We start from the raw sequence: 16,149 nt of genomic DNA on the forward strand, positions 1-16,149 counted from the left end.
AAACTTACTTGTATCACATAAGACAAAAGTCAAACAAGTAATGAGGGTATTAAAACACTTTCTGGAAAACTTAGAGAATATTCAAACCCTTGCAAAATTAGAGGTTTTTTTCTTTAGATTTCCACTTGTCACCCTCCAGTTTGACAATGTGGTATTTACACAATGAGGAGTTGGTTAGAGAATTGCAAGAGAAAACTGAATGACATCTCTTCTTAGATGTACGCATCTGGTTCAGGCTGACAGCTCTACAGGGAAGGCATTTGGATGGCTGGAACCAGCTGCTATCACTTGTGGAATTTATTTATTTTATATCTTCACCTTATTCTTCACTTAGATCTTCAGCACACTTTCTCTGATGGCCTGTGAGAATTTTTCTGCATTTGTCTCCTTTTCTTTTAAAAGGTGTCAGGGACTGTAGATAGAAATTCTTCCTTCAGAAAATTTTAATTCACTGTAATAGGTTTGGGAATAATTTATCCCTGCTACAGAGGAGTTAAGGGTGTTTTATTTATGTATCAGGCAGAGAAATAGGAGTACTGCTTAAAGAAGATTACAAAAAAAAAAAAAAAGGTAAAGTGGGTCACAATATCTCCAGAAGGACAAGGTAAGAATTAATAGGGTTAATTCAAGCAGATGCAGGGGGAGAAGAAAGCCATTAGTACTTTACACGAAGGAGACAACATAGGATTAGGCTGCTACATATCTCCTATACATCTCTATGGACATTTTGTTTTTCCACCAAGATCTTGAGTCCAAAATATTTTGGGGTCTAATGTTCTGTATCAATGACAGGATTAAGGCAAGTTGTTTTAACTTTTCTTTATGAATAAAATAGTCCATGCAACTGTTTGGTGCAATTTTGTATGCCATTTAAACGTTACATACTATGCTATTCCAGCTTGTTTTTAAGAGGGAAAAACAGATCACGAGTTTTCTGCATGCAAGAGCAATCACAGTTGCCCAGTACCTGGAAACATGGGAGTGTGTAAGTATATCAGTAGTTAACATTTCCCAAAGTACTTATTTTTTCTTGGAAGCTTTTTCTTTCATCTCCATTGTAAAGTTTTTCCTGGTGCTCCAAGAACAAACCATCTTCCAGAGCCCCAGTATACATTTCAGCAAGTTCTGCATGCTGAATGAGGATATTCCAGTGGTTGCAGGCTGTCAATGCAAGTCTTGTCAGTGATAACTAAACAACAATTACAAAATAATTACTGTAAATAGGTGTACTATCATTTTTTAAAAAAAAAACCCTGATAGAACAAATGAAAAATTCAGGGCACAAGTTGAAAAAGTGCAACCTAAAGAGAAAAATTAGAATACCTTTCAAAGGGATGATGTTTTAAACAGGTGTGCTCACAAATGATCTTTCAAGCGAAAAAACAAACCAACCAGTCAAGCAGAACTCCGAGAAGTTTTTAAGATAAGATTTTTCTGCATTTATTTAATGAAACAAAAATGTTGGTTTGCCTTTTTTTTTTTTTTTTAAATTGAAAAATTATCTCTCTGCTGAAACAAAACAATTGACCTCCAAGGTAGTATCTGTAATACCAAACTTGTGTGTAGTCTCCTGTTATAACTTCAGGTACGCATTTCTAATTTTTGTCTGTATTTAGGTCTGCACGTTTGTGATTCTAGAAATGTGTTTGGCTGGGCTGTATTAAGTCTATCACAGTTGAGTGTTCTTCCTTCCACAGCTCTGAAAAAGTGGCATCAATCAATATTGCAGATAAGGAGATGAGAAATCTCCAAATACGTTCTTTCTAAATATTGGGAAGCTTTGCTCTGCGAGAACTTCCTAGGGCCCGACAGGTCACAAGTGAGATAGGATGCAGTAGGTCCAAATTATCAAGAGGTCACGGTTGCTGCAGAGGTTGCCACTGTGCAACATGCTCCCCAGCTGCTTACGAAGTCCAAGAGGTGGTCCTAGGAAACAGCAGTCATGGTCTCTGACAGGTTCTTGAGCCCCTTAAACTATGATGCGAAAGTTCTAAGACTGGATATTCCCAGAATCACTGAAGTACAGTAATAGTTCAGAAACAGACTTTTTATCTTTGACCTGCTGCTCACCAGTAAGAATTAGGAACAGGAGTGGGGTACCAAGTAAGCCCATATTCACCGGAGCCATGAATACAACTCTCCTCTGTATGCTGAAATAAACTGAGATTTTAAAAAGTGCCTCTGGCAGACCTTCCTGTGTCAAAACTACAGCATCAGAGGATGGCATAAGTTAAAGGGATAAGTAGTAAGGGTTGTCATTGCAAAGTTTTATGACAGATTGAAAAAAAAAAAACCACCTTTTGAAAACCTCTTATTACCCAGTCGACCTCTCCACACCTTTACTCTGACAAGATACAAGGAATTTGACTTCCCTGTAACAGCTATTTTCATAATTAATGTAGTCACCTTTTCATTCACTTTACCCATCACCTTTATATCTTATTATTGTTGTTTCCCTTTCCCTCCCTCTTTGGCTCCTCACAGATCTTGAAGAAACCACAGTCCTTAACAAACCTATCTGTAGAACGAATAACCCCACACATACCAATCATACGGCTCTAGCCATTTCTCGTAAGAGCCACAGTCACACTTTTTTTTTTTTTAAATTATGCTCAACAAAGGAAAACAGAATGAAAGATTTAGATGTGTTCTAGACAGTAATAGGCTTCAGGATAAGATGTCCTATTGGCACTATGAAGATCGTAGAGAGAATTACAAAGCATTGCTGTCTAGCTTGATGTTTGGAACTGGATTCAATATGAGTTGCTGTATACCCCACAGTACCTTGGAGTATACACGACAACTATCAAGCTGCATACAGTACAAAACCACTTTCTGATCTCACTATCACTACCTTTAAATTCAAATTATTCTTCCTATCTTTTTTCTAAGGCATCATAATAAGCATTGGGTTATTCCATGCTTGCTTGAGAATTTTGGCAAAGAGCAGTTAATAATCCTGGAGGACATAAACACATTTTAATGAGATCATCTACTTGGAAGGGGGAGGACAATCCGCATTACTGTAATTAAAATGATGTTTTCATGGTCCACTATAAAACTGAATCATTAATAAATTAATTTCACCCGTGATACCAAAAAGTATTGGTTTTTTTTATTTGAATTTGGGAGAGAATGAAGAAAAAAACCTTTGGTTACAAACAAGCTTTGTGTTTTCAAACCAGAGAATACTTCTCTCATTTTCACTGTCTGCTTCAGGCATGACAAAGATGGCTTATGACACAGCTGCAGTTTAAGGGACAGAGGATGACATTTGTCCTGGCAGTATGGAGTCTACTTTTGCAGTAAAGATGATGCCACAATCCCATCTGCCCATCAGAGAAACTTAAGAACAGAAACCTCAATCTTTGTATTTGCGTTTTTGTCTGTAAAACATCAGCTTCTAAAATCTAAACAGCCAGGCATATCTGTTACCAGACAAAACACAGCCCACAAAATCCAGTTTGGTAGCAAGCCATAGTTGATTAACAATCACCATGGAGCTGCTACCTCTGCAATTGCCAGCTCAGGGCAGATTGAAGTTGAATATGTAGGTGCTGAGAGAGAAAAACTCTGTCCTTACCCATGCTTCCTACTCTTGCAGCAGTTTTGGGGGAAGAAAATAAAGGAGGAATGAAAAAGCTGCTTCATGAGGAAGATGAAAACAACCACCACTGTACCGCTCTCAACAACTTCCAGCAGCCTCAGGCCATAGAGGAAAGAGGCAGATTGATAGCAATGTGCAGGGACATCACAGCCCATTTTCTCACCCTTGCGGATCTGCATGTGTGCCCTTAAAACTGCGGTGGCTGCAGCACCAGACTCCAAAGCCCTGCGCTCCTCAGCTCCAACACTGCCCATGTTCAACCCAAGGCTTGCTGACACAAGCCCCAAATTCTGTCTGGTCCACTGCTGGGTCACCACCACCACTCACCAGCACAAGCAGATGCATCCCACCTAAGAGGGCAAGGGCCTGTGCCAGGCTGCAGAGAGGGGAAGATCAGACCCAAGACTCCACTAAACAACCACTGCTCAGCTGCAGCCACTATGGTGCTACAAAAAAATTGATGCTGCTTAATGCAATCTTTTTGATACCAAAGGTAAAAAAAAATAAACTGCTGGTGTAGTAGGAACAAAGACTAGTTGCTCATTGTTTTTAACAGGCTTCCTTTTGAAAGGACTCTGTTAAAAGCCAAAGAAACTAGAAAAGAGAAAAATCAGAAGATAAGCAGAGGTCTGTTAGTCAGACTCTGGAAGGAAGGAATGGACACTGTATCATCTTCCTTTGTTAAGGAGAAGACTTTATACATTTTTTCAGTACCCCTTACCTGGGAAAACAACATTAAAAAATTAACATTTAAACAATAGCGCTCATTAGCAGCAAATTATGTAACAATTAAAAATCACTTAAAACACCATTAAAATTTGCTGGTTCTATCCATAAAATTGTTAAGACATTCCCAAGCAGTTCCCAAAACTAGGATCAAATGGTATAGTCCCAAACTAAATAAACAGTACAAAATTCTGCTTCCCTTACACAACTTACAAGCTTAGTACTCTGGCCATCACAGGTTTGTTAGGAAGTTAATGAACAAATCAAAACATTTTGTTATTTCAGCAAGAGCAACTACTACCAAAGAAGGCATGCTTCACATGGGATGACTAACTTCTTAACAATAGGGAGCTCTGGCACATGAATAAAAAATGCAGAAATGTCAAAACTCAAATTTAGTACAGCATATAATGCGATGTGTTATATGTTTAAGAACTCTTTCTTCAAATATTGTAGTCCTTTAACTATCAGCTCGACAGTACTGAATTGTTCAATATTATAACTTCACTATGTGTTTTAGTGATATGTTTTGTATCTGAAATCCAATGACTCCAGGTGAACTAAAATCATGTGCAGAACTTTGTTGTTGGGTTTGAAAACGAATTCGCTAATATTTCAGAAATATTTTATACTGGAAAATAGTGTCTAGTCACAGAAAACACAACTTATTAGTGACAAAGTATTTTAGACATCATGTGTATCAGTGTCAGAAATGTTCTTCAGTTATATTAAAAACAAGTCAACATAAAAGTTGTCTTCAATTGAACTTACAAACTACACAACAGTCTTCTGCATCAAGTAAAAAAATTATTTTTTGCACACTACTTTTTTTTTAGGAGTCAGCATAGAAAAACTTCAGAACTTCTGCAAGCCGCACGCTACTTTATCCCACCACACGCATGAGAAGCAGCATGGAACAACTGCAAGGTAAAGGGTTTATACCTGCATGTAGAGTCTACAGACCCTTGAGGGGAACTGACGGTAAATTCCTGCTAGTCAGAAAGCATTCAGTTACATTTGTTTTCAAAGAGATCTGTGTAAGTTTTGTGTGTCTAATAGTGGAAAAAAGTCTAGACAGAACAGGTAGGAAGCTCAAGCCACTATTATAGTAGGAAGGATTAAACTGCTGCAGAAATTTAAAACATACATTGATCAACAGTGGTTATTTACAAAGTTGTTATTCAAAGGTCACTGACCATTAAAATTATTTCACAAACCAATCTGTTTTCACAGGTCATAATTCTATAAACACTGCTATACTTGTCAACACACTGCCATATTAAGAACACATGACCTTTTGCATTAAGACTAACTTTATACTGTTTTTTCTGTTCAACTAATGAGGAGCATTCCTCACTTGATGAATTTGGTAGCATCAGCAAATTATATATAATGTATTTGGTTAAAACATAGCCTTAATTCCTAAACCTAACGTGGCTGAAAAAAGTTCCTAAGGAACGAGCACGGTGATGCAGAGCTGTTACCTAGAAAAATCTTAACAGTTTTTGAAGACTCAGCAAACAAAGAAGACAATTAACATCTTTCATGCTGTTAAATTTAGCTAAGATTTATGTCATGTTCTTCAGCATCAATTATTTCCCATGTTTCTGCAGCTTATGAAAACAAGCAGACATGGGATTATAAGAAAGGCTCATTTAATATGTTTTATAGAGACCTTGTTATCAAGAACATTAGTAACTAGAAGATCTCCAAATCGTAAGCATTATCAATTTCAGTAATATCTTCAGGTTCCATCTTTGCTTCATGATGCCCCTCCTGTAGATCATCCAGGGAAGCCAGAGCCTCATTTGTATCACTAGCAAAAGTCTCACGAGATGCATCATCATATTCTTGCAGGTTAAGCCCTTTAATGGCTTTTTTCATCTTCTTTCCTAGAACCTGTATTCTCCTCTTCTTAGCAGCTTTTTTGTTTTCATACTCCTTTTGGTTTTCCAGGTAGAATATTTCCTTGAAAGAAAAAAAAAAACAACCCACAAGTTTGGCACATTCATTTTACTAGTGTTTCCTAAAGAAAACAAAGAAGTAAAAATTATTTTTTAATTACAAATACTGTTCAATAAAATGTAACCAAGATACACATTATTGATAGTAGAATTATGAAGATAGACTGCACTTATGCAAAATGCCCCAGAAATAATTTTATTACACAATTTCTCAGTGATCTCAAAGTATTTGTAAATAAATATCACTAAGTTTTCATTTCAGGTTTGCTGATGATACAAAAGTGGGAGGAATGGGTGGCAGACCAGAGGGTTGTGCTGCTGTACAGAGGGACCTTTAGAGAAAATACGACCAAAGGTTCTGTGAGAATTTGAGAAAACTTTCCTCCACAATTGTCCCAGCCTCATGATCTTTACTGTCAAACATCTGTCAACCCCATCAACATTCTCTGTACTGCAAAATATGACTGTTACAAGTTTCCTCCATATTTCAAGGGGGAGAATATCCTGTAGCAGAGCTGAGTGCCTTCCCTTCCCTGTTTATTTTTTAAAAAACATAAATTTGTTTTTCAATATCCAGTACCAGATGCTAGGATGGTTTGCAGAGTGAGCTGTAGCCACCTATAAGCAAAATAAACAAGTCTTTCTTTTAACAAAAAATTTTAAAAAGTTTCAAATACCATGAAAAAACCCAGGTTGTTTTAATTGAATGAGGAAAATACCATCTCAGTCTATTTCATACCCTAAAAGGAAAGGCAATAATATTTACAAGCTGAGAAAATTAATTTGGTGAGCACCACAGATGAGGCCAGTGAGCAATTCAGACTAGGTTCAGACCAGTACCTGACTTAATATGAAATAGCCTGGTGCTACAGCTGGAGCTGCATAGGACAAAAATACTCTATTAAGAGAACATAATTCAATTCATGCACAATGACACAGAGCTCCAAGGGGAGAAATGAAACTGCAGATAACATTGCTGTAAGGTATATATAAATTAAGGAAAATCCAGTGTTTATCGCTTCAGACTCTACAATCTCATCACCGTCACAGGTTTTTGTGACTGGCAATATGTAAAAGGTATTCTCTCTGCCTAGTGCACATGGCAATTCATCAGGTTTTTTTTTTCCCTTATATTCTGAATATGAAATGCTGGTTTCTTTGGAATATAGAGTTAAACTTGCTTGAAGTTAGGAGAGAGATTCACTCATAATCTTTCTAGTAGAAGAAACCAATAATTTACTTTGGACAATCATTTGCACTCTTGACAATTTTACCTTGATTTGCTGTTCTTTGATGCTAGGAGTGTTCTTCAGCAGGTTTAAATAAACGCCCCCTGGTGTTCTTCTTCTAGTGCCATTCTTAACAGTGAAAGAATAAATTAGTAATAGCAAGCTTAATATGTAAATGTTGATATAAAAATAGCATCTAAGACAATGCTTTGTATTGAGATAGAATAAAATAAAAAAAAAAAAGAATCAAAGTTCTGCTGTGTTAGGTATTACATAAAAGAAACCCTGAATATGGTTTATTTGCAATTGAGCTAGTTGTAAGAAGGTCAACAATCTTTCTACATTTGGACAGGTAAGCTATGAAGTTACAAAAAATCTGCTTTAGAATATAACACCAAACTGTTCAACTACATACTAAATCTGATTTTGGTAGTGAAGAAACAATGCAAAGAGTATTCTAACTACTCTCGTAACTATCTGCAAGGACGTATAGACTAGGTTAAATATTCAGAACATTCCTAACATAAGTCCAGTAAAATGTCAGAAATTAATTTAATAAAATTATGTAGATCTTGGGGGTTTTTTAATTATGCTCAGCAATTCTACAACTTGTCAGCATATCTGCAGGATTTTGCATTTCTGCCAAAGGTATACAAAACACAACATGTATCTTGAAGTTTTTCCCCACAACGTGCTAATTCCATGCTTCAAGAGATTTTTCAGTGGTCCAGTGTGCCATACTGAAGCATCATGAATGGACTCAGCTTTGAAACTTCTGTAAATTATAAGCACTAATTATCATACTATTATTCAATTTCCATTCATAATATATAAAGTTGAACTGTTACTCCAGTGCTCTGACATTGTATTAAACATGATACTTTTCTGATAAAAAAACAAAGTAAAAAACAATCCAAAAGTTCTAAGAACAGAGAAGGTCAATTTTTAAGTATGTTCCTGAAACAGCGGATGCCACACACTTTTATCATCCTGTCAGCACAAAATCCCCACCAAGCAAAACAGTATGATCTGACTTTCAAATGGCGTACTCTGATCCACAGCCAAAGAAACCTGTGCCACCAGGGTGCTGTAGCAGATGCACCCACCCGATGAAAATGGGACTTCCTGGCTGCTGAAATAGGGTGGCCATTGATATATTTTTTTCATGCTCTTGTTCTCAGGGTTTTACAGTAATTGGGGCCCTCAGCCAATAGGGGCTGATATTGACCACAGATCAGATTTGGCTAGGGTGTAAGTGGAGTCCTCTGGGGAAGCCATTTTGCATTCTCTGGAGCAGCACACTGCAGTTGAGGTCAGGACGCCACCCAAAGAAATTCCTCCAGGTTGAGAGCCCTCACTTTTTAGACAACTGACCAAGCATTCTGTATTGCTGTTAAACCCTAGGAGTTTGTGCAATAATAGTTTTTCTTCTCACAGACATTTGGATCTGCCATTTTTGTAGGATTGCTGGAGTGCTAATTGATTGTATCAAAATAAATTTTAATTATTTGGAGACCCTCCACAACAGTTGTGTCCTTTCATCTCCTTGGTAAACACTTGTTAACAAGTACTTTGATTTTTCAAGACAATACACTGCTTCTAATACAAGTTGCTAGCTGGAAAGTCTGGTGGGGGGATTTTGTTTGTGGTGGTTTTCCCTTTTTTTTTTTTCCTCTTTTTTTTTTTTTCTTTTTTTCTCTTTGTTCCTCCTCTCTACTTCCAATGATGGAACTCAGATGATGTAAATTACAACCAAATGCCTAGAAGTACTCAATAGTTCCCTCCCACTTTTTTTTTTCCTCTGAACTTTTGTACCGAGGCTCATTATTTAATAACAACGTACTGCAAAATTGATAACCTAATCATGAAGTACATGATTTTTACCATGATTTGTAACAGAAACCAGCACTCAGTTTGGCTCCACTGATACACAAGCTAATGGTTCTCTAATAAAGCTAACAGATTCCCTTTGGAAAGTTACTCTTCAAATGTGACATTAAAAATGCTGACTACTGAGTACACTGACCTCTGATAACATGCTGATTAACCCAGTAGATAGGTCAGGGCTGTCAAGTGTCCACCTGACTTACTGAAGCAACGTGCTAGAGGATTCACCTGCATACTAACATTACAAAATTTTATTTGAGCTTCAGGATCATTCACTCTTCAGTCTGTCAGGAAAGAATCCCAAAGCAAGGCAGAGTAACAGATACAATGTTATTGCAAATCAGATACTAATCTCAGTACAAAAAGTTGGGCAATTTTCAGCTCCATTCATCTCATTGTTTACTCCAATAGTGCTGGTAGGTTACACAAGCATCCATCAAGGGAGTTTCATGGCCTTCAACCTGTCAAACCTGAAAGCTGTGCAATAATACTAGGTAAGTATTCTACAAGTAACAATTTTTGTGTGTGTGTGTGTGACCCTGCAAACCCACATTTTTCTTACCACTATGAACAGTCCACCATTTTGTTCCACTTCGGCCGTTTCCATAAGCAGTTCAATAGCTTTTCTTTTCCCAATTATTTTCACTACTCGGGCAATTAAATCTTTCTTTGGCTCACAAAGCCTGAGAGAAGGGGAAAAACAAACAAACAAAAACCAACGCATTTATTGTCAGTATAATTTCTCAAGTAAAATTGACCATGGAACTTCCATAATGAATAATCGATTCTGTGGGACATAAAACTGTGCTAAAATTAAAGAGTCTATATATTTAAATGGATTTCTTGGATCAGACTTCAAAATACTGAGAAAAAAACTATGCCTCAGAAGCTAAAGCATGCATTTTAAAAATTTGTTTCAGTGAAAACGCATTGAGTGACTATTTTTCTTGTGTGAAAGATTAAACCAAATAAGAAACTGCAAAGACCTGTATAAATCTCTGAAATTAAAGTAAAAAGTCTGCTTTGCATTTAACAGTTAAAATTGCAGCACCTTTTACAGTTACATCAACAATTAACCAGAGACACCAGTAAATGTAAAAGTTCCTCAGTATCATGTGCCATTCAGAAAAACCTACATGATAAAAAATAAATTAGTTTGTTGAGTAATCTATGATAACCTATAAAATCCAAATAAGAAAAAAAATGCAGTATTACTGAGTTAAATTGTATTCTTCTGTTGGCAACAATGTCCTCATAGAGAAAATTTCATTGTCAGTCTCCGTGAAGGGAGACACTTACATAGCATCAATTCACTGTGCCAAAGTGCACACTACCACTGGAAAAAATCAGAAGCCCACAAATCAGTACCACCTGTCCAGAGCAAGAGTTCATAGGCTAAATTCTAATTTTTTAGACAAAGCTTCTCATATTAAAAGCAGTCCCAAGCACTACAGCTCTGTGGTTCTACACTCTGGGGACCAACAGACCACCTTCACTACCATTATTTGTTGAAGACCACTGTCTAGCCTAATGGCTTCAAGTGACATTACTATGCTATAAAATTGCATGTTACAATGACTGCATAATAGAAGGTGTGTGATCACAATTGTGAGCAATTATTTAAAACAATCTATTGTAGTAAAACTTACTTAACTTCACCTGCTTCAGTTGTATGACTGAAGTTACCTGAAATTAAATGTCAACACACCCATTTTAGTGACAATTGTACCAATCATGAAAAGGAATACTGAACCCGCTTAACTTTACACTTTCTGTTTAATCTCACTGAGTACAATGAATGACAAGGCACCAAAAGATAAATGCTGTTTTATTTACAGGATTGAGTTCTAAATTATGAATTATTGAAGGAGATGGAAATGTTTCTCAAAGATGGAGAAAACTTTAAGATGACCAGGACTCCTCAGAGAGCTGGTTAAATAGACCTTCTTTTAGTAGCAGTGGCAGCTTAAACAGTCAAACGGCCACCTAGTTAGTGTTCATTCTGGCCCTGCACAATCCTCCTGTACGTATGCTTTAACAAGCAGCTCTATACTGCAACAGGAAATGAAGGAGGTAAAGGGCAAAAAATGGCACAACATGGTCAGAAAAACTCTTTGCTTTGAGTTCAGTGGGCCAGCACAACAAAAGATTATGAATCCAGGCACCGATGGCACAGCAGATTAAACAATAGTGCTGTGATATGTATAAGCACAATCCTACTGATGCAGTTCAGTGCCACTACTACTATAAACAATTAGAAAAAAAGTGGCTTCTGCCCTATTATGATGAAGCTCAATATAACAAAGAAAAGTTTATTACAAAACACGTACTCAAGTTTTAAAATTCATAAGTGAGAAGCTACCAAGAACTGGCAACAGCATTAATAATTGTGTAATTGCCATATTTCAGCATCTGGCAATACTATCACATGAAATAAATTAACAATGACCAATAAACCCAGGTTTTATTTAAAAGTCAAGCTAACCGTCAGTACATCTTGTAACGTTTGTTCATTTAATGGAATTTTCTTTCCCTGCACCACTGAAAAAGGGTCATGGCAGCTTAAGTCAATCTAAGTAAGAAGGACTGCAGTTATGTACTCTCCCTCACACCATTGGTCTGGTGCTGCCAGTGCTAGCTCTAAGGAAATAGTGCAGCAAACTGGTTCAGGAAACAAATCTGTTTGCAAACTCACTTTTTAAAAAACGCAACAGGGGTTTGGACAGACAAGTTTTCTGACTCAGCTCAGTGTACAATAACAAAATAGCAGGACTGAAAAGAATTGTATGGTGATAAGTGTGCAGACGGCTGGAGCTTGGTAACCCCTACACTGGTTTCCGTAAACTAGCACAAAACTGCAGCTCAGTTTCACAACGCAGAAAGAGGCAAGGCTTGATTTCAGTGCTGGCATCTAAGCTTGGCACAGCCCTTGGTTACAACTGCAGCAAAATGTTTTCTTCAGACAAGCACGTTCCACATAAAGAATACATGTATTTCAGAAGTTGCACTCTCCAAAACACTACACAGACCAAGTAATCTACAGCTTCAAAGACTTGTACTTAGCCAGATTTTCATGGTGACCACAGCAGGTGTTCTTTTGTGTCCAACTCCAAGCATGCATCTTCACTCATGGGATATTTCCTAAAAAAGCTACTACTAAATCTGTATCATGAGAAACAGTATTTTTCCTTGCCATTGTTCTCAAACAACAAATGATTTTGATGGATCTTTAAAAAAATATATAATTAGACAGTATTACAATAGTACAAGAAACCAGCCACAACGCTGCATTTTAATCCCAAGATTTTGGAAATGCACAGAAGGCACTCGTGCTTTTTGTAATCTGCTATGACATTTTACATATTTAGCTGTAAAAAAGCTTCCCCCCCCCGCCATTTTTCTTCCATCAAGTTTACCAACACTTTTAGGAAGCGAAGATAATGTTGTTATTAAACTCACCGATAAGCAATTTCGCCCGCCACTTTTTCCTCTGAATCTTCTTCTGTTATCTCATACCTTCCTTTATATTTCATTTCTTGTCTTTCACCCAGTCTATCTTTCACAGGCCGCTTCCGTTTGAGAAAGCCTTGCCCATTTTCTTCTTCTTCTGGCAACGGTTTCTTATCATCATGCATATATTCATCCAGTTCTTTATCTAAAGTCTCTGCCTCCTTTTGCTGAGCTTCCTTCATCAGCTTTTTAGCCAGTAAATAATTGTAAGTCTCAGACTGCCTGCTTCTGTCAATACTACCATCCATGCCTAGAATCCCAAGTTCAGTAGCCACCGCATCCTGATTCTGCTCCTGGAGCACCACACCCCAAATGTTGTTGACTTTCTTGCCACCTAGAGCAGTTTGCTTTTGGTGGCTTTGGCTAAGCTGAAAAGGCTCAGATTTAGCAGGAGGAAAGTTGAAACATTTCTGTCGTTTTCGTTTCCATAGACAGCTGTCATCATCAGATTCAGAAAAGCTTTCGTCACTTGAATCCACGCTTTTGGTTGTCCGATAAGGAACACTTGGTGTGCATGATGAAATGCTGTTCTGGAACGGTCTGCCTGAATCATTGCCATCATGGGATTTCTGAAATGAAAAAGTAAATGTCCATTAATTTAGTTACTTCAGTAAATTGAAAGAGCTATTAACTCATGTAAAAGATTTGATTAACTAATAGACATAATTCTGACTCATGTGACTGAGCAGTCCGCTATAAGCATCCTTCAGACAACAGTTGACAGGAGTATCCATCCTGTGAAACGTCTGTATTTTGAATGCCTGTCCATGAAAGAAAGCATGGCTGCTATAGAAAACACATATCAGGAGTCACTAATCTACTTAATGTAATCTTTGTTGATGTAAACAAGCATTATTACAAGGCTGAAAAAGCTATTAAAATTCCAAAAATCAGACAAAGACACAACATGCACAGCAGGGCCAATAAAGGTTAAAAAAAGAAAAACCACCTCAGCAACTTACCAGAAGTTTTTTTAACAGCATAGAAATTAATATTTTCTCTGGAGTTCAAGACTAGTGATCAGCAGCCACAATGGTGTTCCCTGAGACTCAAGTAAGAAGGAAAAAATGACCAAAGCCAAAGTCACAGAACTTGGACACTGCTCAGACTTTGAGCAGCTAACTGTATTGTGATTTTTGGTTCAATCATGATAATATATGAACAGCTGGGGACAACAGTAGCTTACAGAAGAACTAGAGTTTTCTTCCTTTAAACTAACAAGACACCGCAGACTCACTAGGGCTTCTAATTAGGACAAAACCGTTAAAGGTTTCAACATAGCTTATAAAAAAAAGTCGCACTGCTATAAAAATACTCAAGAAATGCTGTTTGCCCATACACCTGACAGATAAACTAAAATATGAAAGCCAAACCTGTTAAAATCTATGAAAGCACCATGGGTGACATAACCCATAATATTTTACTCTCACTTTCTGGAAACTTTTGGCCACTCTGTGCTAATCTGTAGTAAGCATTTTCTTTACTCATAATTCCAATTTTTACCTAGCTGATTTCCTACCATAAGGTTCCACGCTATCCCGTGACCTTTAAAAATATGACCTCTTCCTTCAGTTTTAATTCTATAGCTCTATTTCTTGATGCTCCTTTTAGCACACAGAAGTCCTCAACTTATTTTATCATGTTATGAAATACAAACTTTTAATTTAAAATGTATTCCGTAATGCAAAACACCGACAACTCCATAAATTAAAAACAAAAAAACAAAAACAAAACAACCAAACACGTCTGTAATAAATTATTTTGTGCGACACATCCCAAAACTGTATTGCAAATAAATCCAAACTAAGAAAATAAAAGCCCTCACACAGACAGCGTCATAGACTGAGATTTACCTCTGCCCACACACCACCATAAACTCCTCATAAACTTCGTAACACTCTCTAACGTGAAAACAAAACGAGGGAAACTCGTAATATCTCTTCAGCAATTCACAGATGCGAAAGAGTCGTGAAGTCAAGCGAAAGCCGTAACCGCCACTCGTTGCTTCCACGCGTTTTTACAACGGCCTGTTTGCATTCTTCTTGAAGCGACTAACGCTACCGGTGAGCACTCTCCTTTGCTCACCGACCCCAGCGCCCAGGAACAACAAAGCCTTCCTGTCCCGCGGCAACATGCGGCTTTATCAGACGAATGGGCCCTGGCGGCACAAGCCGGGCCCAGGGCGAGCAGCGGCTCCCGGGGAAGGGCCCCCAGACCCACCCTCTCGGGCCGCACCGGCCCTCCCGCCCTGCTTCGGCCGCCGCCGCTGCCCAGCGGGCCCGTCCAGCGCCTCCCGCCCCGCGGTCGGCAGCGGCGCCTCAGGGAGGCGAAACGGCGGCGGGGCCCCCGCGGCCTCCCGCTGCGTTCCCCCGGCTGGGGCCTTCAGCGGCCCGGGCCTCGCCGCCGGCCGCCTCCCCTGCCTCACCTGCTGCGGGTCCCCGGGGGAGCCGACGCCGGGCATATCGGCATCCGAGTCAGAGAGCTCGCCGTCCTCCACGTCGCCCTCCATCCTCCGCGCCTCCAGCGCCATCTCGCCGCCGCGACGCCGGAGCGCGGCGACCGGTGGAGGCGGGGCGGGGCGGGGCGGGGCGGCGGGCAGCAGCCGCGCGGCGCCGCGGCCCCCTCCCGCCAATAGGCGAAACGGACGGACGGTTGTGATGCAGGGCGCGGTGCGTGCCGGGAACGTGGGAGGGGCTGGCGAAGGCGCCGCCGCGCCACCGCCATGTTCTCCGCGGTGGGGCGGTCTGCAGGCGGTGGGGGTGGTGTGGCTTGTTCCGCTGCTGGCGCGTTTTCCTGCCGCTGCCGTTGTGGGAACGGCCGGTGCTGCACAAAGAAAGAAAGTTGAAGATGAAAATCCGGCCCCGTGGCTTTTACCCCGGGGCCGGCTGGCCGGGCCTGCGCAGCCTTTGCCGCAGCGCCCTGGGCACCGACGGCGGCGTGCGGCTCCTCAGCGCGGGGAGCAACAGCAACAACACCGACACCACCAGCGGGCTTGTTGTGTTAGCGAGTTAGGGAGGATGGGCCGCTTTGATGCCTGCAGCAGATTCTTTAGGTATTTCTTGAATGCTGAAAGAAAAACATACTCTGCTTGCACAGTGTTGCTCAAAAATTCCCAGAAGCTTGGAGAATCGTGTGTTTCCTGATAGTCGGCAGGGACTAAGTGACCTTCCAGGGTCTATTTCAACCCAAATTACGGTGTAGCCTTATGTGTTAGTTTATGTATGAC

The 16,149-nt window shown here is 39.4% G+C and overlaps 1 protein-coding gene across 1 annotated transcript; it reads right to left on the reverse strand.

Moving 5' to 3' along the window:
• Window positions 1-3,100: 3,100 nt before the first annotated feature.
• On the reverse strand, window positions 3,101-15,523 carry PHAX (phosphorylated adaptor for RNA export). The gene is made up of 5 exons (XM_042787823.1): window positions 15,349-15,523; window positions 12,873-13,492; window positions 9,976-10,096; window positions 7,572-7,655; window positions 3,101-6,301 (listed from the first exon to the last, which is right to left on the reverse strand). The coding sequence occupies exons 1-5, from the start codon at window positions 15,451-15,453 to the stop codon at window positions 6,032-6,034; spliced, it is 1,200 nt and encodes a 399-aa protein (XP_042643757.1). The 5' UTR covers window positions 15,454-15,523; the 3' UTR covers window positions 3,101-6,031.
• Between the last annotated feature and the right edge of the window lie 626 nt (window positions 15,524-16,149).

This window comes from Tyto alba, unplaced genomic scaffold, assembly GCF_018691265.1.
Source record: "Tyto alba isolate M040663 unplaced genomic scaffold, T.alba_DEE_v4.0 Super-Scaffold_13, whole genome shotgun sequence".
Lineage (NCBI taxonomy): Eukaryota > Metazoa > Chordata > Aves > Strigiformes > Tytonidae > Tyto > Tyto alba.

Bases quoted from the DNA above. Each gene is read 5' to 3' on its own strand.
- PHAX (XM_042787823.1), bottom strand. From the start codon at position 15,453: ATGGCGCTGGAGGCGCGGAGGATGGAGGGCGACGTGGAGGACGGCGAG. The intron at 10,097-12,872 runs GTGAGTTTAATA...CCCTTCTCTCAG, and splicing joins GCGGGCGAAATTGCTTATCG to GCTTTGTGAGCCAAAGAAAG. The intron at 6,302-7,571 runs GTAAAATTGTCA...TTTTCTTTCAAG, and splicing joins TCAAAGAACAGCAAATCAAG to GAAATATTCTACCTGGAAAA.